The following is a 26897-nucleotide window of genomic DNA, read 5'->3' on the forward strand; positions in this document are numbered from 1 at the left end:
TAAGGATTCGGTGTCCCCACGAACTGTGCTGTAAGTGGCAGAGGCGGCTCAGATCCCGCATTACGGTGGCCGTGGTGCAGGCCAGCAGGTGCAGCTCCGACTCGACCCCTAGCCTGGGACCTTCCATGTGCTGCAGGTGTGGCCTTAAAAAAAGAGAAAACAGATAAATAAATAAATAACGAAGCCAAGAATGAATAGCAGAGATCTGTTTATCGCCCCAATTATCTTCCGCAATCCAGTGATTCATTTATGTACCTAGTCGCAGGAAGATGTCGGATGAGAGAGTCCATCTCACTTGTTAATCTGAAAGATTTTACTGGGTCCTAACAAATGCCCATATTGCAGCCATTCACTGCCTTGTGCAATGGTTCTCTACATTATGAAATCAAGTATATGCACTTTATCGAAATATTGACAAAATCTTTTCTCTCAGTTTACACATTCGCTTGTATTAAAATTTTGAAATGTCATTGGAAATTTGCATGTGGGAAAAAATTCCATGTATAGAAAGACGGCACATTATGCTAAAGCCCTAAGGGATTCTATGATTTATCCATTTGACCTCTTTTTTTAACTGGTAAGGATGGGGCTGGGGGGGGGGTTGATTTTTTTTGGCTTTTTAGGGCTGCACCTGCACCATATGGAGGTCCCAGGCTAGGGGTCGAATTGGAGTAAGTGACAGCTGCTGGCCTGCACCAAAGCCACAGCAACGCAGGATCCTAAGCCCACTGAGCGAGGCCAGGGGTCAAACCTGCATCCTCGTAGATACTAGTCGGGTTTGTTACCTCCGCACAGTGACGGGAGCTCCTTAACTGGTGAGGATGTTAAGGGTTGGGCAGGTAAAGTGACCTGCCTGAGGTCCTTCACATAACTGGCAGCAGAGGCAGGCGTGAGAATGACAATGAGGGCAGCAAGGGGGGTCTGAGGCTCTCACAGGGCACATCTGCCACATCTCTACACCTGTGCCGTGCCATCATCATCAGAACGATGGGCCCCTGTCCCTACGAAAAGTCAGCATGTCCGTGTTGCTGGGAGATGTGCCCATCCTGGTCCAGTGCGGGGAGTGACAGCCTTGTGCTGAACAGGGACAGACAGGGAATACCAGGCTTTGCAGACCAGCGTCTCCACTCTGCCGCTGTAGCTCAAAAGCAGCTGCGGACAACATAGAAACCAAAGCGCATGGCCCCGTGCCAATGAGATGTTATCTCCAGCAACAGGTAGCAGGTCCAATATGGACCACAGGCCATGGACTGCCAACCCCTGACCTAGAGTCCTTGCAAAGCAATGCACCATTTACTTTCTTGAAATGAGACAGAAGCACAGCTTATTTCTGAAGTAATAAGCACATGGTTGTACTTTTTTAAATAATGATTTTCATTTTTTTCCATTATAGTTGGTTTACCATGTTCTGTCCATTGCTACCGTAAAGCACAGTGACCCAGTCACACAAACACATATACATTCTTTTTCTCACGTTATCCTCCATCATGTGCCATCATAAGTGGCTAGATATAGTTCCCTGTGCTACACAGCAGGATCTCATTGCTTATCCATTCCAAAGGCAATAGTTTGCATCTATGAACCCCAGACTCCCAGTCCCTCTCCCTCTCTCCCCCTCCCCCTAGGCAACCACAAGTCTATTCTCTAAGTCCATGCATTTCTTTTCTGTGGAAAGGTTCAATTGTGTCGTATATGAGAGTCCGGATATAAGTGATATCATATGGTATTTGTCTTTCTCTTTCTGACTTCCTGTACTTTGGTTTTCCAGCGTTGGCATTTTGTTCCCATTTTGCAGATGAGGAAACTGAGGAGCAGAGAGTTTAACTCACTAGTTCAAGAGTGTCGAGTGAGAGGGTCAGAGTCATATCGCAGGACCAGAGCCTCCCTCCCTCCCCACTCCCCTGAGCATTTCTCTCACATCTCACTTCTCTTTCCCCTTCGGCCACGCCCTCTTCACAGCCTTCCCAATTATCTGCAGAAACGCATCTCAGAAAGCACAAAGGAAGCAGTGCTTCAAAGGTAAATGAAATAGCAAGGCCATATTAGCTCCCTTTACACAGTTTCCGGGGCAAGATATAGTCAATACATAGCATGAATATCCAACTTCAGCGCTGGAGAAAAATAGTTCCTTTTGTTAATGATCATTAACATGGGGTGCTTTTAGCAAAAAAAAAAAAAAAAAAGATGGAACATTTGGGTTTCAGGAAGGTACATTTATGGTTTCCTCTCTGAACCTTTTGTGGTTGATGCTGCAACTGACAACGTAACAGGTGTAATGGAACAACTTTGTGCCTAGGATGGGCAAAGAGCCAATACAGTCGCTTCACACCCCTGGAGGAATGCACATCTGTTGTCACACGGACCTGAGACCTCATGGGCAAGGAGCCTTCCACCTGTCCTGGGAGAAAGCTCATCACTTACTGGGAGGCAGGTTCCTCCTGGTTTCCAGAAGGCACTGCTGGCTAACTACACAGACCCAGCCCCACGTGTGAGGGGGTTAGTGGAGGGGCGGATGAAAGGAGACAAAGTGAGACCTTTAGATGCTCAGACAGAGCGAAGTAAGTCAGAGAAAGGTAAATTTCACATGATATCACTCATACATGAAATCTAAAGCAATGACACAAATAATCTATCTCTAAAACAGAAGCAGACTCACAGAAAATAAGCTAGTTACCAGAGGATAAAGAGAAAGGGGAAGGGATAAATTAGGAGTTTGTACACATGACTAGATATACATACTACTATATAGAAAATAGATACCCAACAAGAACATACTACAGAGCACCAAGAACTGTATTCAGGATCGTGTAAACACCTTTCATGGAAAAGAACCTGAAAAAAAAAATATATATATATATATATACGTGAATCACTGTGCTGTGCACCCAAAACTAACACAATATTGTAAACCAACTATACTGCAACGGAAAAATAGTAATTACGAATGAATATGTATCTGTATATACATGGAGACACACAGAGAGGAACAAGGCATGCTTTAAGAGCATGACTGTTAATTTTATTCCTTATCTGATTTCCTCCAATGTCATCCACAGAACAAACTTCCCACTGAAATGCATCAGGGGATGACCTCTTAGGTGTAGTGTGGTGACCAAGAGCAGTTATATTTTGGAGTTCCCATCGTGGCTCATTGGAAACGAAGCTGACTAGCATCCATGAGGTTGCAGGTTCAATCCCTGGCCTCACTCCGTGGGTTAAGGATCCGGCATTGCCGTGAGCTGTGGCATACGGAGCAGACTCGGCTCAGATCTGACGTGGCTGTGGGTGGGGTGGAGGCTGGGAGCTACAGCTCTGATTCAACCCCTAACGTGGGAACCTCCATATGCCACGAGTGCGGCCCTAAAAAGAAAAAAAAAAAAAAGCAGTTATATTTTTGTGTTTATTTTTATCTTTAAAATAAATTTATTTTCATTGAATTATAGTTGGGTTACAATATTATGTTGGTTTCAGATGTACAGCAGTGATTCAGTTTTTTATAGATTATACTCCACTTTGTTATTACAAAATTATAGCTGTATTTCCCTATGCTGTACAAAATACCCTTCTTGTTTATTTTTTTTAAGTTTTGCATTATAGTTGATGAACAGTGTTCTGCCAATTTCTGCTGTACAGCAAGGTGACCCAGTTATACTTATACATATATGTACATTATTTTTTTCACATTATCCTCCATCATGCTCCATCACAAGTGACTAGATACAGTTCCCTGTGCTATACAGCAGGATCTCATTGCTTATCCACTCCAAATGCAATAGTTTGCATCTGTGAACCCCAAAATCCCCATCCATCCCACTCCCTCCCCTCCCCCCCGGGAACCACAAGTCTGTTCTCCATGTCCATGAGTTTGTTTCTTTTCTGTAGACAGGTAGGGCAGTTATATTTTTAAAGTGATGATAGAACTAGTAAGGATTCTGCAGCTAATTAGTATGTTAGTTCTGATATTTCAACTTTTTTTCCCCCAGACACAGCAGTTAGAATAATTTTGCTTCCCTCATTAAAAAAAAAAAAAAAAAATCCCCCTGCAGTATCCAGACGCACAATGAGTTAGGAAAGCTGCAGAAGCTGCATGGCAGGCACATTTCCAGCTATTAAATAGTTTTAGGACATATGCTCAGCACAGTCCTGCCACTGCAAACGGCACACACACAGCAGCTGTGCCCCAGCACACAAAGTCATGGGTCCCCACGGAACACCAGCGAGCTTTATGACTCTGCCGGTGTCTGTTCTCATTTTACCAACACCCTGTAATGCACGGGTGGACTAACATCCCATGCACTATTTGCTCACTGTGCAAACAATGAGGTCTGGTTTTTTTTCTCTTTTGTAATGCATTCCATACACATGGGGGAAAATAATGGATGGAAACCTCTGAATTTGGAAGGAAGTGATTATAATAACTGCATTATGTACGTCAGAGGATGTATTAGGTTAATGACAATGCAAGATGGGCTTTAAATTTTTCTTTTAAGACCCCTTAAATTCACTGTGAAACTGATATCAACTAATTTCAAACAGCCACACTCATGTTTGTGTGATTCCAGCAAAACATGCAAAAAAAAAAAAAGGATTCTGCTTCACACAATGCAGAAAATTGTTATCTTCACTCTTTTAACTGCTATTATGGTCACAGAGATGTTTCCATAGCACTGTATTACCCAAATTCAAGAAACCTGTAGATAAGAACTTGCAACATGTAGCTGTCCTAGTAATACATATTTCCAACACTGACCATGCAATATATGCCATTTTTTGCCCTGTTCATAAATATCAGCATGACCAAAAAAGGTCAAACACCAGTTTATACTAAAATACGTTTTCTGTTGGCAGGACTGTCACTCCAAATGGATCATGGGAGAGTTTAGGCTGTGAGTTAGCAACCAACAGCTTCTTAGTCAAAGAAGCAGATGATCATATGTAATGGATCTGATGGTGGGAGGGTAGTGGCAAGTGGGGAGGGAAGAAAGTGAGCCTCAAAAGGCCTGTCTCCACTTAATTATATATCATCCTGCCACAGAGGAGGATGGCCGGGAACACTCAGGAGCACAGGGCTCCTGTCAGATCTCACTAAATTCTGTCCATGAAAATATTAATATCTTTACTTTAAACCATAATTCAAAACACATTAGAATTATAATTCAAAAAGATGCATGCACCCATATGTTCACTGAAGTGCTATTGACAAAAGCCAAGACATAGAAACATGTCCATCGACAGATAAATGGATTAGGGAGATGTGGTGCATATACACAAGGGAATATTACTCGGCCATAAAAAAGAATGAAATAATTCCACTTAGAACAACATGGATATAAATAGAGATTCTCATACTAAGTAAAGAGTGTTTGAAAAAGAAAGACATATACCATGGTATCATTTATACGTGGAATTTAAAATATGACACAAATGAACCTAGCTACAAAACAGAAACAGACTCACAGACATGGAGAACAGACTTGTGGTTGCCAAGGGGGTGGGAGAGGGAGTGGGATGGACGAGAGGTCTGGGGTTCATAGATGCAAAGTATGACATTTAGAATGGATGAGCAATGAGGTCCTGCTGTGCAGCACAGGGAACTCTATCCAGTCTCTTGGGATAGACCATGATGGAAGACAATATAAGAAAAAGAGTATATATACATATATATTTATATATGAGTGGGTCATTTGCTGTGCAGCAGAAACTGGCACTACATTGTAAATCAACTTCGTGTTACTAAAAAATGTAAATAAATAAATAAGGAATTCTAATTAAAAACAAAAATACCTTCTCTGCTTTCTAAGAGGAAAAAGGATATTGAGCAAATATCCTGTGTTGTAACAGGAGATTGAGAAAAGCGAGGTAAACAGCAGACACTCTGGGCGCCCCCCATCCCTCCCTGGTCTTTTACTATTTCCCGAGCACACGCCTCAGCTTCTGAAGGCCGGCCTCCTTGCACAAGCCTCCGTCTGGACCTAGAGCAGGCTCGGCCCACATGCAGGACACACACCGGAAACAGCCTGCACTCAGTGAGCCCATTCTGCAAGGAGCAAAGGATGCTGACAGCGGTAACCAGTGTGCGAACACGCCTGTGTCCTGCCTACTCTTCCGGGTCATGCTCCCCCTCTCACCCCACCCCTTTTCCGGGAACACTTCCCACGTAAGCCGTGTCCACTTGAAGCCTTAACTTGTATCTCTATGCACAGGAGGACAATCCCTGACAGGTCACCTCCAAGCGTCAAGAGTCCCACAGGCAGACACCCCTGCGAACACAGCTGGGTCTACACCATGTCCCCGAGGCTTCCTATGGTTTACCCCACCTGGAATGAGACAGAAACGTTTCCAGAGACCCTAGCATCTGGCAGGCTTGGCGGCCAGAAAAGCATTTCATCCCAGGAGTATCCTAGAGAGTAATCTATCATGTGGAACCATAACTATGTCCACAAACAGACACACTGCAGAAAAGGACATTATGCGTTAGTCCACAACATGACTCAGAATTTTAACGTTTAAAGTCGAAGCCAATGTTCCTTCTCAAGTATCAGGGAGAAAGGCAGTATAGAAAGTTTAAAAGCATAAGTACAGAAATGACCCCAACCTCTGTATTGGCCTTGCAACTACCAGCAAAAAATGACTGATTTTGCCCATTCTATAATTATGCATTTCTTCTAGGGGAGGTAGGAGGTAGCAATAACAATATCCAAAAGTGGTACTCACCTGGAAAAGGAAAAGCATGAAACTGACCTACCCATCTGTGAACAACTCAGAATTTTCTATAAAAATATGTCTTCTAAGGGGTTAGGATTAAGTTACAGGGAAATGCATGAGTTCAAGGGAAATGAACTGAATAGCCAATCCATTCTGGTGAACCACAGACTAAATTTATATCTAAACATAAACACAAAGAAGAGAATGACGAGAATTTTGGATTTTCCATGATAACCAGGATTAAAGCCCATGAGTACTGGGCAGCAAGCTGAAACTAAATGACCCCCATTTCATCAACCATTATTCTTGTTCTATTTCATTTTACTTTGATTTTCAGAGGTGCTCGTGGAAGATGAAAAAGATTCCTTGCCCTTTCCTTTGACCCAGCCTTAAATCTTCAAGGCTGGTCCTCTACGCAGCTCAAATACACTAGATAACTGCCTACCCTTTGCAGAGACGATTATTTTGGAAGCAGTATTTGTTTCTTAAAGTAATGTGCAACCATTGGAAGACCTACAACTGGTACAGTGTCGGTTCGGGAGCACTGCAGGCATAAAGTGGGCTTTGACTAAATGAACATGCACCATTTTTGGAAGGACTGAAGTGAAGCATGAAAATGTACCGTTCCTTCCTTTTACACATATGGCCCGCATCCACCCATCCACCCACCCATCCATCCATCCATCCTCCCATCCATCCATCCATCCATCCATCCATCCATCTATCCATCACACCGTGAGAAGCATTCCAGACTTCACCTCTGCAAAGCAGAGAATCAGTGTGGTTATCGGAGATCCTATTGTGGTACTGCTGAAGATGCATCACAGGGCAGGGGAGAAGAAGAGAGCTGCCTGCTGGCTGAAGACATTCTAGGATGGCATCCTCACCCATCCCCCACTCCACTGCATGTACAAATACACAAAAATGCTTGGTGGGGAAAAATTAACCATCTTAATGAGATATGATTTACATACTATCCAATTCACTCATCGAAAGTGTGCCAGCAATGGTTTTTGGTCTTTACTGAGTGGTGCGACCACTGTCTGTTTTAGAAGGAGTCTGTTACCCAACGAGATCCTGCATGCCCTCCTGGGAAAATGTTAAGGCAGCAACAAAGTTATTTTGGCATTTTCAGCCTCTCCTTCTGTTATTCTTGTCTTCTGACTGCAACCCTTCCGGAACGTCCAGGGTCCTTCATCCGGGGACATCCTCCCCTTAGCAACGCCATGTGCAGGGAAAGCCCTTGGCGTAGCACTCATGCTGATGTGGGAAGGGTGCTCCTCTCTGGCAGCACACACATCCCCAGAGAAGGAAGGTTTCCCCTCACCCATTCCTCCTCTCAATTACTTCCACCGCAGTAATTGGCAACACCATTCTTCCCGCAGTTCCTGACAGAACCCTGCAGTCATCTCCCACTGGCCACCGGGAAATTCCCCAAACCTAGAGATTTCGTCTTTCCACGTGTGCCCCCCAGCCCTTTCACTTCTGCCTTTAGCTGAGTTACCATCACCTTCTGGGGTGGTTGTTAATCACTCATTTGTTGCACTTTCTAGATTCCACATATAAGTGAGGTCATACAGTGTTTGTCTTTCTCTGTCTGACATAGTTTTCTTAGCATCGTGTGCTCCAGTGAGCATCATCTTTGTCAAGGAACATGGCACTGGCCTCTCCCTGCATCCCTGCTTCTGCCTCTCCCACTGTTCATCTGTCCTCAGCACAGCTGTCCGAGCAGTGCCAACCCTACTGAAATCTAAGTCACATCACGCCAGCATCTCCTGGCCACTCCCCATCTAACTCAGGAAAGGCCACACTCTGTACAAAGATGGTGAAGACTCAGCACGCCTGCCCCAGCCCCCACTTCCCCTCAGTCTGCATCTTCCTCTGCTCCACCCTTGGGGTTCTCTGCTGCTCTGTGAATACTGCAGGCTCGCTTCTGCCCCAGGACCCTTGCATCTTCTGCTTCCCGAAACTGGAAAGTTCTTCCTTCAGACTGTGGCGAGGCCAGGCCTTCACTGCCTCTATTCAACATCTCCCTCTGGCCAACCTCCCTAAAAGAGTAAAAGGGAAAAACAGTGCCCCTCCTCATTGCCTGTGTTGATTCTTTATTTTTCTCATGGTCCCTTATCATCATCTACCCTAGTATATGAGAGTATTATATATTAATCTCATTTACCGTTATCATCACCTACCCTAGTATATGAGAGTACCTTATGTAGTAATCTCATTCACCGTTATCTACCCTAGTGTATGAGAGTATCTTATGTATTACTATGGTTTACTGTTATCACCTACTCTAGGATATGAGAGTACCTTATGTAGTAATCTGGTTTACTGTTATCATCACCTACCCTAGTATATGAGAGTACATTATGTAGTAATCTCATTCACCGTTATCTATGCTAGTATGTGAGAGTACCTTATGTAGTAATCTGGTTTACTGTTATCATCACCTACCCTAGTATATGAGAGTATCTTATGTAGTAATCTCATTCACCGTTATCTACCCTAGTATATGAGAGTACCTTATGTAGTAAGTTGGTTTACAGTTATCATCACCTACCCTAGCATATGAGAGTATCTTATGTAGTAATCTCATTCACCGTTATCTACCCTAGTATATGAGAGTACCTTATGTAGTAATCATTTACTGTTATCATCACCTACCCTAGTATATGAGAGTACCTTATGCAGTAATCATTTACTGTTATCATCACCTACCCTAGTATATGAGAGTACCTTATGCAGTAATCTCATTCACCGTTATCTACCCTAGTATATGAGAGTACCTCATGTGTTAATCTCCTTTACCGTTTCCTCTCACCCCCAATTAGAAGGAATCTCTATGCATGTGGGTATTTATGTGTTTTCCACAAGAGCAGACATTTTCATCTTTTCTTTCACTTGTTACCCCAGTGCCTAGAGCAGTGCCTGACACATAGCAGGAGTTCAACAAACTTTTTTTGTCTTTTTAGGGATGTCCCTGTGGCGTGTGGAAGTTCCCAGGCTGAGGGTCGATTCGGAGCTGGAGCTGCAGGCCTACGCCACAGCCACAGCAACAAAGGATCCAAGCTGCATTTGCAACCTACACCACAGCTCACGTCAACACTGGACCCTTAACCCACTCAGCCAAAGTGGGAACTCCTAAACATTTGTTTAATAAAAAAGGGAATACAACATGAGTGATAAAAGGACACACAAAAATGCTTTGTTTCTACCTTAAAATTCTCCCAGAAAGTGAGGGAGCATCTTGGAGGATTCTAAAACTGCATGATGGGAGTTCCTGTTGTCATGCAGCAGAAACAAATCTGACTAGTACCCATGAGGATGCAGGCTCGATCCCTGGCCTTGCTGAGTGGGTTAAGGATCTGGCGTTGCCGTGAGCTGTGGTGTAGGTTGCAGATGCGGCTCAGATCTCATGTTGCTGTGGCTGTGGTGTAGGCTGGCAGCTGCACCTCCAATTCAACCCTTAGCCTGGGAACCTCCATATGCCTTGGGTGCCGCCCTAAAAAGTAAAAAATAAAACTACATGATGGTGGTGGTTGCAGGACTTAGGAAATACTGAAAGTCATCGGCTTCCACAGCCAAGATGAGTGAACTTTATGCACGTAAATTGTACTTCAATGAGGCTGTTGAAAACTGCTTTCCCAGGAAGGCACATTTCTGCACTTGGTGAGAACCGACTGAGACGAGGGAAGAGATGCCACCACCTCTTTAATGGCTGTGAATCCACTAGACGGGTCCTGGAAGAAATGCCCTCAACTGCTCCGTGGATCCATTATATTCCCATCATTCTGTGACACATCTTCCCTGAAAACAGGAGAACCTACTATGAATGGGCAGATATTTTTCGTTTCAGAAGCGCAAGGACCAAAGTCTGGAATCCTGAATGTGGGCCATGACTGTAAAGCAGGAGACAGCACCATTTCATAGAGACTGCAAGGTTTCCTGAAAATGGTGCACTTTCCTCCAACAAAAGCTCTTTTCCACGTGAGGGATGCAGCAGTCGTTCTAGATTTGTGTCGTGCTCAGCTACGGAGGTAGGGCTGGGACAGCATGCTCTCACCACCTCCTCAGAATGGAGCCTCTTTGGAGCTGGGAGCCACCAGCCCGGCTCTGGGGACGGTCCTGGGACCTCTGCCCAGATCCCGCCCGGCTCGGAAAGGGATTCTGCCTCCATCTGCAGCGGCTGGAAACTGCGTGCACCTCACGGATGTGCAGCTGCGACTGGAGAGCACCAGACCCCACCCTGCAGGCACGGGAGCAGCTGGGAACGCATTCTGCCCACGACAGGTCTGGACCACATTTGAACACCTGTGACACTCATGGTGAAGAGCTGTCAAGCCCTGCACTGATCCCCACCTTGGACCCACTGTTAATGATTTCTTCCCAAGGCCCCTCTAAATCCTCAGACCACTTGGAGACCATCTCAGGCAAGCAAGGTCTGCTGTCTGTATCTGTCAAGTCGCTTAACAGCTGGCTCAGGGCGTGTGCCTCAGGGCTGGGGCACTGCACTTCCCTTTCTTAAAAGGACTTTTTCAAAGAAAGCGTTACAAATCTACAACATAGGGAGTGCCCGTCGTGACTCGGTAGGTTAAGAGTCCGACTAGTGTCCAGGAAGTTGAGGGTTCAACCCCTGGCCTCCCTCGGTGGGTTAAGGAGCTGGTGTGGCCAGGAGCTGCAGTATAGGTCGCAGATGCAGCTCGGATCTGGTGTTGCTGTGGCTGCAGTATAGGCCGGCAGCTGCAGCTCTGATTCGACCCCTAGCCTGAGAACTTTTGCATGCTATGGGTGTGGCCCTAAAAAAAAAGAGAGAGAGAGAGAAAAGCAAACTCTACAACATACACTGCAATAGCATCCAAATATTAAATGATTTTGATTGCACGTTTTCCACTTGAGATCTTTGATTATGGCGAGAGAAATCTGGCAATGTTGTCTAAAGAGAAATGGACAGACCAGCTGAAACACACCTCTTCTCCCAAATGAAACAGAAATTTCCATTTATAGCAGCCCGTTGAAACCTTCCCATGTGGAAAGACATGCCGGAGAATCTTACATTATTCATTACTATCCCAAGGCATGTTTGAAAGAAACTTACGTGAGCTTCCATGTAACAGGAGACCTGCTGATTCATTACGGAAGAACCTGGATAAGCTCTGCCCATGAAACTGGACCTTGATGATTAGCCAAGCAGAGGCATAAATAATTGAGAACGTGCTCAGCCCAAGTGGAAGAAATAACCATGGGCCTATTATCAACATCTAGTCAAATTACGTCCTTCCACTATCACAGACTAAACTAACCACAGATATAACAGAGTCAGAATTCATCACATTCCCACGGAGGTTTTAAAATGGCAGTGAAATAGGAACCCGACAACATGACAGCAGTGATACAGCCACTCGGGAGGGATTTAAATCCTGGAAGTTATGAAACGAAAGGAATTCACTCACTTCATTTAGAGGTCCCCCCCCCCCCAATAAACCTATGTAGTCTGATGTAGCAGAACACGAAAGCTTTCTTTCCAAAGCTTAATGGAATGGTGCTGGAGGCAGAAGATCTGAGAGACACAGTGGGAGATGACGGTGGACAACCACCGCTTCCCAGTGCAGAAAACCCCATCCCATTCTCTCCGGCGGGCTCTTACAGGCCTCGGAGGTAGCGGAAGGATCCCCGGAGATCACGGTCGGGAACACATCTGGTCCCAGTCGCCAAGCACCGCCAAGTCGCCTGTTGGCCCACCGCACGTAGGAATGGGCAGACGTGACGGATGTGCCACGACGGAGAGTGAGGGGTGGGCAGCCAGCGACACTGACCTTTGGAAGAGCGGAAGTGTTTGCTGGGGGCGGTGAAGCCTCGGGTCCCGTGCACGTTGACGGCCGCCACGCGGAACTGGTACCACCTGCTGGGTCGTATGTCGGTCAGCTGGACCCGCTCATCCGTGGTCTGAGGGGCAAATCACACAGCACAGACGGCCCCGTTACCCGGACATCCTCACTGCGTCTGTTTCAGAGACCTAACTCCTCAGCCAGATGCCACACAGCCTTGCCCCGCTCCCCACCCCTGACTCCTAGAGGAGCCCATCCAGCTCTGTTAGGAGAGGGACCCAGGAATTCCTAGGGTAGGCTGCAGGGGCTTGATGCCCTCTGAAGCTGCTTCATCCCCACAGAGTTAAAGCTCTCTGGAAGTCAAAATCGTATGCGGAATGCTTGGGCTGTTTTTAACTCTGGGGACTAAATACAGCAGTGGAGGGATTTCATCAATAAATTATACAGGAGTTCCCCTCCTGTCTCAGTGGTTAACGAATCCGACTAGGAATCATGAGGTCACGGGTTCGATCCCTGGTCTTGCTCAGTGGGTTAAGGATCCAGCGTTGCCGTGAGCTGTGGTGTAGGTCGCAGACGCGGCTCAGATCCCTCCTCGCTGTGGCTGTGGTGTAGGCCAGTGGCTACAGCTCTGATTAGACCCCTAGCCTGGGAACCTCCATATGCCACGGGCGGCCCAAGAAATGGCAAAAAGACAAAATAAATAATAAATAAATAAATTATACATACGAATGAATAAATATATGAAGTAATCACGACCCTATAGTAAAAATGAAATCCTCTTGAGAGAAAGAAAATGCGTCCCACTTGCTGCCAGACGGAATTTTGGAAGGAGGTACGTAAACCCACACAGACAGGTATTGGGAGTAGCTTGCACCCCAAGACACTTTGGGCTTCTGAATTAACCCTGTCAGATCTGCGAGGATTCGTGTTCCTGAAGGGGGAGATGTGCTAATATATCTTTGCCCAGTAAAAGGTCTGAAGACGGAAACTGGACAGAGGGAGAGGTCCCCAGGTTTCGCTGACTGGAGGTCAGCATGCCAACATCACCAGCAGTGTTCCCATCTTCCTGCAGCATCTCCATCAAGCTCAAGGCCACATGCCTGCTTCCAACAATGCCTGAGGGTAGACCTGAAGCCTTCGCCTTGACTCCGGGTCGAGCGCCTGCATTCGTGCTTCACCTGTGCCTCATGCTGAGCTCCACGTGGCCCCCAGTGGGTGGGACTGGGAAGCAGAACTGAAGGAACCCCTCCCAAACCTCCGTTTATAATAATTATTGGAAAGGACTGCCAGAGGCCCTTGAACATTCAAAAGGAGCTAAATGTTTCCGAGATCAAAGGAAGAGCGTGAACCCTTAAGCGTGGCGTTCTACCTCTTTGGCAGGATTTGAGAAACATCTTCACCCACGTTTGTGTTTCTTTTTAGCCTTCAATGTAAGAAAGGAAAGTCAGCATGCTGTCCACAGCACTTAGCAAAGGAAGCATTGTGTGTGGTGGCAACTGGTGAAGAGAGTCATGACAACAACAGTCCAAGGCTCTTCCTCGCTCCAAAAATCAAGATATGAAAGAGAAGGTCTTATCATCAGTTATATTCATAAATCTTTGAATTTATGATTTGGAACTACTGGGAAATTCCATAATTTGGAAAACTTACAAATGATACTGCACCACTGTTTAAGGGAGCATGCCATGTAAATCAAGAATAATTTCAGGTGGTATTCTGAACAGCTTTATGCTTTCTTAAAGCAAAAGTTTTAGGTTGTTCCTGCTGTGGATCATTGGAAACAAATCTGACTAGTATCCATGAGGACACAGGTTTTACCCCTGGTCTTGCTCAATGGGTTGAGGATCCAGCATTGCCGTGAGCTGTGGGGTAGGTCGCAGATGCAGCTCACATCCCGCATTGCTATTGCTGTAGCATAGGCTGGCAGCTACAGCTCTGATTCAACCCCTAGCCTGGGAACCTCCATAAGCCATGAGTGCAGCCCTAAAAAGACAAAAAAAGCATTTTAACAAAATAGGTATGGGATATAATTTCAAAATTTACCTGACCAATTTTCTTTTCCTAATTTAAGATATTTCTTAGCAGGTCCCGTTGTAGCTCAGTGGGTTACAAACCCAACTAGTATCCATGAGGTTGCCGGTTCAATCCCTGGCCTTGCTCAGTGGGATAAAGATCCAGTGTTGCTGTGAGCTGTGGTATAGGTTGCAGATGGGGCTTGGATCCCACGTTGCTGTGGCTGTGGTATAGTCCTGCAGCTGCAGCTCCAGTTCAACCCCTAGCCTGGGAACTTCCATATACCACAGGCGTGACCCTAAAAAGCAAAGACAAAAAACAAAAACCAAACCAAACCTTCTCTTAACATCACATTACTCACTGATTTGGGCATTTTTAACGTATTTTAGTGTTCATCCTCTTCGAGATGCTACTGTTGAAAGGGGGACCAAATTCTTCTTCCCCAAACCCGAATATTGACAAGTATTTCATGTTTACTGAATAAGTCATGGGCATCTTGTCCTTGGAGAAGGATGATCTGATCAACCTACAGACAGAACTTTTCCCAGTGGACCTGCATGTGGAGATGGCATTTTCGTTGTTGAAAAGCATGAAGCACTTTGCTATTGAGAATTTATTCTCTGTCTCCATCCGTGCAGCTCTCTTACAGTTGGCAGTCCATTTAATAGCTCTTACAAAGAGAGAACATATTTTGCTGTTCTCATCCACAAGACAGAGAGGGAGATAAACGGGGGAGATAAATGGGGGAGGACCGCCATGCAGGTGGCCTCTTGGGCGGTGAGTTGACTCAGAAGAAGAAGAAAGTGCCGAGGGGAAAATGATGAGCTTCTGGCTGCTCCCCCTTAATGTCGTTTGAAGAACCTTTCTACAAAGCTTCCTGAAGTCCCGTGTGGGACAAACACAGAAGTCACTCGAAAGATCAAATATCACATGAACCGGCTCTACGGGTGTCACATCTCCCTCACTCTAGCCGGTTCAGTTTTGCTCAAGGAAAGGTAGTTTTTGAAGGAAATAAATGGGAATGCTCAAGAGGCGATTCCCTTCCTTCCACATGCGCTGTGAGAATTGAGCTGAGTTTGTAAGTGGGACCAGGTTATACCTACGGAGCCCCTCCGATCTTCCGTGGATCCACAGGAGGCATCCACGTTGGACGGAGGGATTTCGGTGGCCGGGCTGTTCTGACTGAGCACAGCATGTTCATTTTCTCCCTGTCCCTTGCGGGGGACATGGCCTCAGGGGAACACAAGCCTCCAAAGCACTAACCTGGGCTATGGTCTGCCAGGGCGTGGCGTCGTCTTCACTAGGGTGGATTCCGTAATTCCATCTCCTCTGTACCACGTAGATCACCGGCTCGATGGAAATATTGAATTTCGAGGACCACTTGACCTCCAGCTGTCCAGACTGCAGCTCTGTGAATCGTAGCTCCTTCCTGGGCTTCAGGGGGACGCCTGAAACAGAACCACGCCAATTTTAAGACAGGCTGCCCGTGACTCCGACCACGGAGGAGACAATCTGAGGAAGAGACAAATGGCATCTCATGACAACCGAGCCTCCCTCTATTTCATTTCTTACAGGCAGCTTCTCCAGACCAGGGGTGCCCACGTGAAATCCCTGACACTATGTTGTTTCACTCTCCCATTTTTTTTAAGAGGGTCTACATTGATTCCTGATGCTGAATAAAGTTTTGTCTCCCCAGTAACCTCAAGAGCAATTTGTTTGCATGCATTCTTCCAAATGAATGGCGTTATTTACCAAACCGCATCCCTGGAGCCTCGCACGGAATTCATGAGAGGTGACAGGAAGAGTTCAAGTCCCTTCTCTCACTTAACATGGTCTCTCTGCTGATAAACTCTAGGGCCGTGAGAACACGGTTCCCAAGCCTGCTGTCCTTTCCAACGCAGGGAGTTTTCCTTGTAAGGAAAACATTACAAAGCCCAATCCTCTCATGTGGTCAATCTTACAAGAGTGATTTCCAAAGCATGGGTCTTGTGGATTCCACAATTGATTGCTGAGGCGCTCCCCTATAGACGTACCGTATAAAATTGGAAAATGATGAATGTATACTGTTTGGTCTTGGCACGAGTGAGCGCCTGGCTTCAAACGTCCCTCACAGGTGTCTCATTTGAAAGCAGTTAATCATTTTGATTTCTTCTCCCCCTACAGGGCATTCAAGTTGCCTTGATGACTGAGAGATTCAAGAACCACCGTTCAAAATAGTAGCCATTATGGAAAGGGGATTTCAAAAGAAACACGGACTCCTAAGAGGTTATATCTAAAACTAACCAAATCAGGTAGAAGAGACGGCAACATGAGGGTCAAGCAGCATCAAAACCAAGAACCCCAGGTGCCACTACAATTATTCTCCACTGAGAAGGAACATTTGCTTCAAGCACTGACAACTCACTTGAAAACGTTAGTGCAGGATGCTGCTCTTCTTTTTGCATTTGTTAAGTTTAAACAGAGGAAACTGGAAAATGGGCACATACAAAATATAAGTGAGATCTGATGCATGTCTGAGAGGCAGCTGAATTTCATTTGGATCTTAATTCAGGCTAAATCTTGTCTTGGGAAATTTTAAAAGTTATTAAACACGGGGGTGAATAGAGTTGGATAATTTTAAAATGGCACATGTGGCCGGGAAGTTTGAGGTTAGTAGATGCAAACTATGACGTTGAGAATGCATAAGCAATGAGCTCCTGCTGTCCAGCACAGGGAGCTCTATCCAGTCTCCTGGGATAGACCATGATGGAGGATGATCTGAGAAAAAGAATGAATATATGTGAACAACTGGGTCATTAGGCTATACAGCAGAAATTGGCCCAACCCTGTAAATCAACTATAATGCAGATTTTTTTCATAAAAATTTAAAAAGTCAAAAAATTGGCATATGTATATCTGCTCAAAAGGTCATTAAGTTTTAAGAACGATCTCCTAGAGAATCGTGTTCACCACCCCTCCGGCACTCTCTCTATTTTGACTTAAAGATGGGCTCTATCTGGGTGCTGCTGCCCTTTCTCTCACCAGGTCTCATTGGCTCCTTCATGAAGTGGGTGAAGGGTTAAATACCTACATTTAAAACATTAGGGAACTGAGTCTGAGCAAGATTAAATCAATTGCCTGGAGCTATGACCTGATCTCAGGTTTCTCTCAATGTTCTGCCTCTTAATACATATGGAAGTAGGAAAAGCCACTTGGAAAGGCAGAGCAGACACGTGGCTTCCACAGCCCCGACCGCGGATTCTGAGGGCTCTGGCTTTCCTGGTTGGGGTGAGACTTCTCTGTCCGTCTTTGTCCTGCTGGGGCCCAACACAAGAGTTTTCAAGCTTGTGTTATAATAATCTCACGTATATGCCTACGTGTAATCTTTTTTTTTTTTTTTTTTTTTTTTTTTTTTTTTTTTTTTTGTCTTTTTAGGGCCGTTTTAAAGGAAGTTCCCAGGCTAGGGGTCGAATTGGGCAGCAGTGGGCAGCCACAGCCACAGCCACGCAAGATCTGAGCCTCATCTGATCCACACCACAGTAACACCGGATCCTTAACCCACTGAACAAGGCCAGGGATCAAACCCGCGTCCTCATGGATATTAGTCAGGTTCGTTACTGCTGAGCGACCCACGATGGCAACTCCACCTACGTGTAATCTTACATGTAGGTAATCTTATGTGTAATAATCCTACGTGTCTGCTTTCATGACTGGAATATTTGTGCTAAGCAAGCGATGCTCAGATCTGCCCCCAACTCCGCCTGCGCCCCAGGCTGCAGGCTCCTCATCTGCCTGCACAAGACCTACCTTGAACATCTCCCCAGCTCCCCCTGCTCCCCCAGGATGTACCTTCATGACAACTCCAGGCTCTAGATAGCTCAGTCTTCTGAAAACCTGTTGTTCTATTCTCCCGCCTACCAACCTCCCACTGTTTTTCTGCAGAAGGCCCTTTCAGGAGCTCCCAGAGCTTCCGTCTCCATGGTGACCACCTGTTTTAGGTACTTTCTCCTCTGGTCTGGCCCCTCACCGTAGCGTTCCCACCCATCTCCACACATCCATCCCTGCGTGAATTCCCTCCTGGTCGTCTTATGTGACTGTTTTCTTCCGGGGGAGGAGGCAGGCTCTCCTTGCCCTTCCAGAATATTCAACGACAGCCTGCTTTCTGTAGAATGAAGGGGAAACGCCTCTGCATCTCACTCAAGGCATCCATGGTCACCAGCACCTAACTTTCAGTTGATCCCTGGGCACCGTTTACATATTTGTCACAACCCCTGCCTTTGCGCAGCTTGGCCAAAAACACACTGCGGTGTACGCCCTACTGCCCCGGCCTGTCCGTGCTACCTTCTTCGTTCTGGAAAGTCTTTCCTTCTACTTGCTGACTACAGACTGTAGAATATGTCCAGGCTAAGTCAACATGCCACCCTTTGGGGTCACTTTCCCTAAGCCTTCCAACTGGTAATGAAGGCTCCACTCTCTGCTCCATTCCTGCCGCTGTAGAGACGTGCACTTAGCTGTCTCTGACCACAGCAAGCTCATGTGACCGTGTCTGCTTCCCCCACTAAGCTCGAGCCCCAGAGGTCAGGGAACGTGCCTCCTTCAGTCCCCGCCTCACCATATCCCAGAAGAACGCATTCTGCACAAGTAGACGGTCCAGAGCTGGCCGCTGAAGGACAGCCTAAGCGGCTTTCCTATTTGTCTCTCAAGAATACACCTGGGGGAGTTCCCGTCGTGGTGCAGTGATTAACGAATCTGACTAGGAACCATGAGGTTGCGGGTTCAGCCCCTGCCCTTGCTCAGTGGGTTAAGGATCCAGCGTTGCCGTGAGCTGTGGTGTAGGTTGCAGACATGGCTCAGATTCTGCGTTGCTGTGGCTCTGGCGTAGGCCCTGGGCTACAGCTCCGATTTGACCCCTAGCCTGGGAACCTCCATATGCCGTGGGAGCAGCCCAAAGAAATAGCAAAAAGACAAAAAAAAAAAAAAAAAAAAAAAAAGAATACACCTGGGGACTTAACATGACACCAGAGTGTTCACATAAATCTTCCTTTTTTTTTTTTTTGTCTTTTTGCCTTTTCTACAGACACTTCTGTGGCATATGGGGGTTCCCAGGCTAAGGGTGAAATCGGAGCTGTAGCCGCCGGCCTATACCAAAGCCACAGCAATGCAGGATCCGAGCTGTGTCTGCATCCTACAGCAAAGCTCACAGCAACATCAGACCCTTAACCCACTGAGCAAGGCCAGGGATCGAACCTGCCACCTCATGGTTCCTAGTCGGATTCGTTAACCACTGAGCCATGACGGGAACTCCCAGAATGTTCACGTAAATCTTTGTGACCATGGGAAGGCCCTCTCTGCTTGGGGGTCACATAGGGAAAAGAGAAGACTTATCACAGGTAGTCAGTGCCATCTGCTCTACAAGCATCCTTTCAAGGAACTCACAGTTCCCTTTGCCATGAAGGTCACACGACTCGAATATTCCTTACTTACTGTTTAAAAAGGACATGACTGGTTAGCGCCTTAACCTCACACAGCACTTTCTCTGAGACTTCCAAACCCATCTTTCTCCTTGGCTCTCCATGTATAAGCGCAGCTAGAGTAAATCTTCCAGCCGCTGAAGTAACCCGAACTCATCAGCCGCAAACCAAGCCTCCGAATCCCCTTGCTCCCAAGGCTCTCATCTTGAACAGCATTCAACCACCAAGAGCCTTCACCGAACATGATGAACATCAGGGCCATGTCAGCTCAAATTCCTTCATTTAAAAATCTCTTTAATTAGGATGTGCAATAATCTTGCACTTTACATGTTCAGAAACGGTCCATCTGCTTCGCATTAGGGTCAGCTGGCTCCCTTGATTGGGAGGAACTCCAGCGCTTGGCTGTAATTGTGTGCAGATGGGGCTCGGCCCTGGCCCCCCGGCCCCCACTGTGGCTCCTTCCACAGCCCTTGTGAGCTCAACCAGCATCCCAACTGCAGAGCCAGACAGGGAGGATGGTTCGCTCCTTGTGGTTTGTATTATGGAAATGACTAGTATTTTTCTCTTTTTTCAAATTATTTTTGAACAAATTGGTCATCTGAAATCTAAACCAGTCTGTTAAAAAATTCAAAAATGCTATCATATAACATCCCCTAACACATGACAATATAAGTGCATTTTTTTCCCTTAAAGTATAACAAGTGTTTTGGTGAAATCAAAGGAACAGAAACCCAATGCTTCAAAAAATGCTGCAACTATACTCACAGAAAAATCAGTAAAGACAATCAACAGTTGCAAATCACACAATTTTGGCTCTTTGTGCAAAAATACTCGTCAAAGGTCTAAATGGTATGAAAATGCAGCAAGACGCGTTCCCGTGATTCAATAACTGACACTTTCTTCATTTATTTCATAAAGACAATGCACTCAAGGCATGTGCGTTTCTATCACATTAAGGCATTTGGTCACTGTATTCAAAATGTGAAAATTAATTTGCAAGAAGTGGTCGGTCTCTAAAATCCTGAGAGTAATATATTTCAAATATTGAAATTCATGGAAATTGTAAATCAACTCCATCATTATATCTTGTTGAAAAGAAACTGACTGATACAGGATCCATTCCTGGCTCATGCCTGGAAAGGAACCTCAGGGCTGTGTGTGGCCCCAAGCTAGCTGACTGGCCAGATACCTCTGAATCTTTATGTTTGGAAAACAGTGTTGGCTTTTCTCCTCCCCTCCCCAATCCAGCTGCAGCAGTGGGGAGTCAGAAGAGGCAGTAAAATAATCAAGCATCATCCCTAGAGAGGAGAGTCCACCTAAGCTGTCACCAGATCTAAAACAGGTGTGAATAAAGGGGCAACCAGTGTCCCGAGGAGCTGTAGCTGGTGTTTCACCCCCAGAAGACCAGCCTATGAACATCCCAGAACCCCGTGACAGTGTGCTGTTCAGAGGGCTCACATCTTGGGCCTGGTTTACCCCTGTTAACATTTTCAGGAGCGCCCATTGTGGCTCAGTGGGTCACAAACACCACCAGGATCCACGAGGATGCGGGTTCGATCCCCGGCCTCAGTGGGTTGAGGATCCAACATGGCCATGAGCTGTGGTGGAGGTTGCAGGTGCAGCTCGGATGTGGCGTTGCTGTGGCCGTGGTGCGGGCCAGCAGCAGCAGCAGCTCCAATTTGACCCCTCACCTGGGCACTTCCGTATGCTGTGGTGAGGCCCAAAAAAGAAGAAAAAATAAATAAAAACCATTTTCAAGTCTTCCAGGAGGCTGCTCGTAACATTGTTTATGTGAGGGGCGGAGGCAAAGCTCTCTGCTGTCTTCCTTTGTGTCCGACTGTAACACCAGCCTGTAAAGTTAACTTGGAAAGTGCACTTGTCACAGCAGAACCCAAGGGACATGCTCCAACATCATGGGACATTCTATCAATCATCTTTTCAAAACACACGCTTTTTAAAAAACTCAAGTCTGCAGCACATAAAGCTGTTGAAGCAACGGAATCCGTACAGCCCTCACCACCCACCTTCCCTTCCACATGAACCAAACAAAATACTTCGGTGTTTCCATATAGTTAAATTAATTTTTCCATTAATCCAATAAGTGGCAAAAGGAAAAACGGGATAGGAGTTGGTATGTATCCATTTATGGCACAAGCTGGGAAAGTGATCGCTCCTCTTAAATGACTGTGGACCTAGTTACCTTGAATAGGAACTACCGCCTGGGGAGGCTGGTGTCCTTTAATGCTGTACTCCAGGGCTCAGTATGGATCCTAAGCCATGTCAGGCACTCCTCGAAACTCCCAACACACAGTCAATAAATACTGATTGAAGTGAAATGTATCAGCTCTTGTAGATCCAGGTCACATCAGTGACTTTTAAACTCAAAACGGGGACGATTTTATGAAAATGCTCTTTGGGATTTCGTATGAGATGACAGGTCAATAGGAAAATCATCAATGAACCTGACTCGTATCCATGAGGCTGTGGCTTCGATTCCTGGCCTTGCTCAGTGGGTTAAGGATCCGATGTTGCTGTAAGCTGTGGTGTGGGTCGCAGATGCAACTCGGATCCCACGTTGCTGTGGCTGTGGTGTAGGCTGGTAGCTGCAGCTCTAATTTGATCCCTAGCCTGGGAACTCCCATATGCCATAGGTGTGGCCCTAAAAAAAAACCCTATCAACTTTGCGTTAAAAAACAAAAGAAATAATAAAATAGAAGCACAAGAGGAACTTATAGGTTTGTCCAATAGAATTTGGTTCTTCATAAGGTACAGTTTGTATTTAATTTAAACATTACAGTGTTAGGAGTCCCCATCATGGCTCAGTGGTTGATGAATCTGACTAGGAACCATGAGGTTGCGGGTTTGATCCCTGGCCTCACTCAGTGGGTTAAGGATCCGGGTGTTGCCATGAGCTGTGGCAAATGTGGCTTGGATCCCGCATTGCTGTGGCTCTGTCGTAGGCCGGTGGCTACAGCTCTGATTGGACCTCTAGCTTGGGAACCTCCATATGCTGCAGGTGTGGCCCTAGAAAAGACATAAATAAATGAACAAACAAACAAACATTACAGCTTTACAAATGAGTTGAAAATTAAGTTGAAAGAAAAAAAACCTCTATGTTATTAGTCAAAAACATTTGATCAACCAGTGATTTTATCTGATTTAAGCTATTGGATATGGACCTATAATAGAAGAATACACTGGTGCCCAAAGAGAGCTTGAAGTTTATGGTCCCATTATGGTCACTGGATAGAGTCAAAATAAAAATGACAGGAGAGCTGCCCAGGTGGGAACAGGTGTGAAAGTTCTGCTGCCAACCAGCAGGTTGAGACAGCCTGCAAGCCCAGCTTCAGCTCTTGTGAACTGAGAGCAAGACTCGTCCACCTCAACCAAGGACGGAGCTCCCTCTTCCTAAGCAAAGTGTCCACACAGATCTGGGACAAGCAGAGGGAGACAGGCAGGCTCACTTCACACGGGTTGTTTTGGGACAGAAAGAGCGCAGTTGAGAAGGACAGTGGTAGCTGGGACTTGGAAAACGTCAGATGGGTTTGCATGCATGCGGTCTGGCTGCACATGTCTCTCTCCTTGCAAAGCCAAGCACTGGGTCTCAATGGATCCTTCCCCACAGAGGCTGGAACCACTGGCACCAGAATCCTTTTTGGATTACTGTCAAATTGGGTCAAGTCCTCCCAGGGCATGGAGACTGGCCTTCCTTCAGAGAGCAAGGAAAAAGATTTATGTCTACATATATATATATTTTTTCCCCCAAAATCGCACTATGTCATCCTTTGCTCATTATAGAAAAGTCACTCTAAAGAGAGGCTGTTTATTCTATCCGTGGTTACATCTCCCTGGACTGCCTGTCCACAAACATTCAAGGCAAGAATTACTGGAGTCGAAAGGTGCCTTCAGCACTTTTGAAAAGAATCTGCTGTATTTAGTTAAGCCTAGGTTTAAACTGCAGGTATGCTTTAATCATTCATCCTGTATGCTGGCCCTTTGTAGAATATTTCCCTGATTCTCCGGGAACCAGCCATACTTGAAATTCATACTGACTCTTCACTGCTTTCACATGAAAAGCATATTCTAATTCATAGTGCCTCTTTGAAATGCCCTACTTTTAAAACAATAAAGGTTTTACAAATGGGTTTTCAACCATCATTCTAAAAGCATCCATTTTTATGGTAAACGCGCACACTTAAATAGCAAATGATCTGTAATAACAGAAAAGGTTTCCTGACAGTAGACATCTGAAAAATGAAAAGGTGTTAGATTTTGTAGAAGTGATTTTATGTAGTTGATGACAAAAGCGGTGGAAACAATAAAACTTTAAATCCACTCAAAAAATATCCATCTCTTAAGGAAGAGAAAGCAACAATTATTGTGAATCTGAGACAGTATTTGTGGCAGTTTGCAAGGATCTTAGGGGGAAAATGGAGAACTGGATGGATGGCACAGATTTCCGGTGAGAGTATTTCCAAGCAGGAAAGTGACCGTGGGTGATGTGTGTTAGAAGCTTAAGAATGAAGGAACTTCTGGAGTTCCCCTCGTGGCGCAGTGGTTAACGAATCCGACTAGGAACCATGAGGTTGCGGGTTCGGTCCCTGCCCTTGCTCAGTAGGTTAATGATCCGGCGTTGCCGTGAGCTGTGCTGTAGGTTGCAGACGTGGCTCGGATCCTGCGTTGCGTTGCTGTGGCTCTGGCATAGGCCAGTGGCTACGGCTCCGATTAGACCCCTAGCCTGGGAACCTCCATATGCTGTGGGAGCAGCCCAAGAAATAGCAAAAAGACAAAAAAAAAAAAAAAAAAAAAAAAAAAAGAATGAAGGAACTTCTGAAAAGAGTGAGCACATACTTCAAAACCAGCACTGCAACAATATAAACTTAGGGGGTGTGTGTGTGAGAGAGAGAGACAGAGAGTTCTCTTTCCATCTGTACTGAATAATGCCTAGTGATGGATTCTATTTTTCTCTTCAAATTAGACCCCAAAATAATGTGAGGTCTCTCATGGGATGTTTTGATGATATATCCCAAACGGCACATAATACCACAGCGTGAATTTGGCGTAAAAGAACTTAGTGACATGTACAACAAGAGGCAAGAAGCACTTAGCCCAAGGGGTTCGGTGCTCTAGAAACTGCCTGGGAATGTCAACTATTACATCTGCTCAAATGTTTGATAAGCTGCACTCCCCCCCTCCTCCATCTTTTGGAAGAGGGCAATTCCTCCATCCAGGGTCTCAAGAGACAAATCAAAATATCAGCTCAAAATAAGTCCCTGCAAACATGCTTCTGCCCTGGATCATGTCAACAGAGAAACCACAAGACTCAAGCACGGATTATGCCTTTTTCAAGGGTGCCCCATCCTCAGCCTATTTTCCAAGGATTTAAATCTACTTGACACAGGCCAGGACCTGGGACCTGGGACCTGGGACCCTTTGCTGCAGTGCTTGCACCTGATCAAACAACTTCTGGAGCAACAAAATACATAGAAACTACTGAGGAATGTAGAGACTAAAAATAACTGCGGACAGGTGCAGTTGGGACAAATTATGAACAAGAAGATACAAAACATCTAAAGGCTCAACTGCCACTTGTGAAGAGCGCACAGCAAGAGCAGGGCATGGGGAGCAAGAGCAGGTACTCTGCACCCCCCCTGCACGCAGCACCAAAGGGGTGGGCAGACCACCTTAGCCACCCCCCTGGCCTGACCACCGGATCCGCCTCTACCCTCGCCCCATGTGAGGAATCAGCTTGGCACTCCACCCGCCCAGCCAGCAAGCAAGGGAACCTGTTGCTTGCTTTACTCCCCACTGCGGCAGCAAAGCCCCCCGGAAAGTTTTACCTGAATTTTCCTTTCGGGCCTCTTATCAATTTCTATTGATTAAGGGAGCCAAAAGCCATATATTTACTCCACAGTCGCCAGTGGAGCTTAACTGATTTACTCATACTGGAGAAAAACACATAAAAGCTCCTGAATTGAGAGCGGCCTTCCTACCTGTTAACTTCCGAAAGCATTCACAGGATAGAACCATTACTTTGTAATAAGTTTAAATGCAGGATAATCTACAAAACAGAGTCATGATCTTGTACCCCTGCAACGAACGTAATACTGTACATCCATCATACTTCAATTACAAAATAAATAAATAGAGGAGTTCCCGTCATGGTGCGGCGGAAACGAATCTGACAGGTTCGATCCCTGGCCTTGCTCAGTAAATTAAGGACCCAGCGTTGCCATGAGCTGTGGTGTAGGTCGCAGAAGTGGCTGGGATCCTGGTCGCTGTGGCTCTGGTGTATCAACGCGACGCCTCGCCTGGGAACCTCCATATGCCACGAGTGTGGCCCTGAAAAAAAAATGACTAAATAAATAAAAATAATTCATAGGAATGCTTTGCTCGGCCCCAATATGGGTTCATGGGAGCCGACTCTACGGCGCGGTTAATATTTTCAGACGTAAATTTTTCTTGTAGGTCTGTCTTGTCTTGCAGGGTCACATCTTTGATTGACGCCCTCCCCAGGCACACACAGGCCCCCGTGTTGGGGAGGGTCCCTCCATTCACGCTGCTCCACTCCCTCCTTACCTTTGTACAGAGTCTTGGGCACCTGGCAGGTGTGTCCGCATCCATTGGAGCAGCATTTCTTAACCCCAGAGCACTCGTTGTCCACCTCGCAGCTTTCCACGCAGGCGGCGGCAAACCCGCTGGCTTTCTCAGGAGCTGGACAGTCCCCCTGCTTCACCGACAGGATGTACTTGAGGAACTCACAGCTGGTCAGGCATTCGTAGTTCTTCTTGGGGAACAGAGGCTGGGAGGCAAGAGAAGAAAAGCCCAGATATGTGGGGTCTGATTTCCTAGACATTGGAAAGGCAGGTCCAAACACTTACTGCGCTGAAATTTCCCTTGAATG

At 46.0% G+C, this 26897-nt stretch overlaps 1 protein-coding gene across 2 annotated transcripts in view; it reads right to left on the reverse strand.

Annotated features, from left to right (window-relative positions):
* LOC146394458 (anosmin-1) overlaps positions 1–26897 on the reverse strand; it is a 201539-nt gene that overhangs the window by 42015 nt on the left and 132627 nt on the right. For both annotated transcript variants that reach the window (XM_085007096.1, XM_085007097.1), the window contains exons 4-6: positions 26573–26795; positions 15807–15991; positions 12519–12648 (exon numbers count right to left, since the gene is read on the reverse strand). In XM_085007096.1, the coding sequence (XP_084863222.1) occupies positions 12519–12648; positions 15807–15991; positions 26573–26795 (538 nt within the window). The remainder of the gene's footprint in view (positions 1–12518; positions 12649–15806; positions 15992–26572; positions 26796–26897) is intronic.

Source organism: Sus scrofa, chromosome X (genome assembly GCF_054392235.1).
Source record: "Sus scrofa isolate SSC_HxYL_T2T_F1_AM1 chromosome X, Sscrofa_HxYL_maternal_Yorkshire_Landrace_v2.0, whole genome shotgun sequence".
Lineage (NCBI taxonomy): Eukaryota > Metazoa > Chordata > Mammalia > Artiodactyla > Suidae > Sus > Sus scrofa.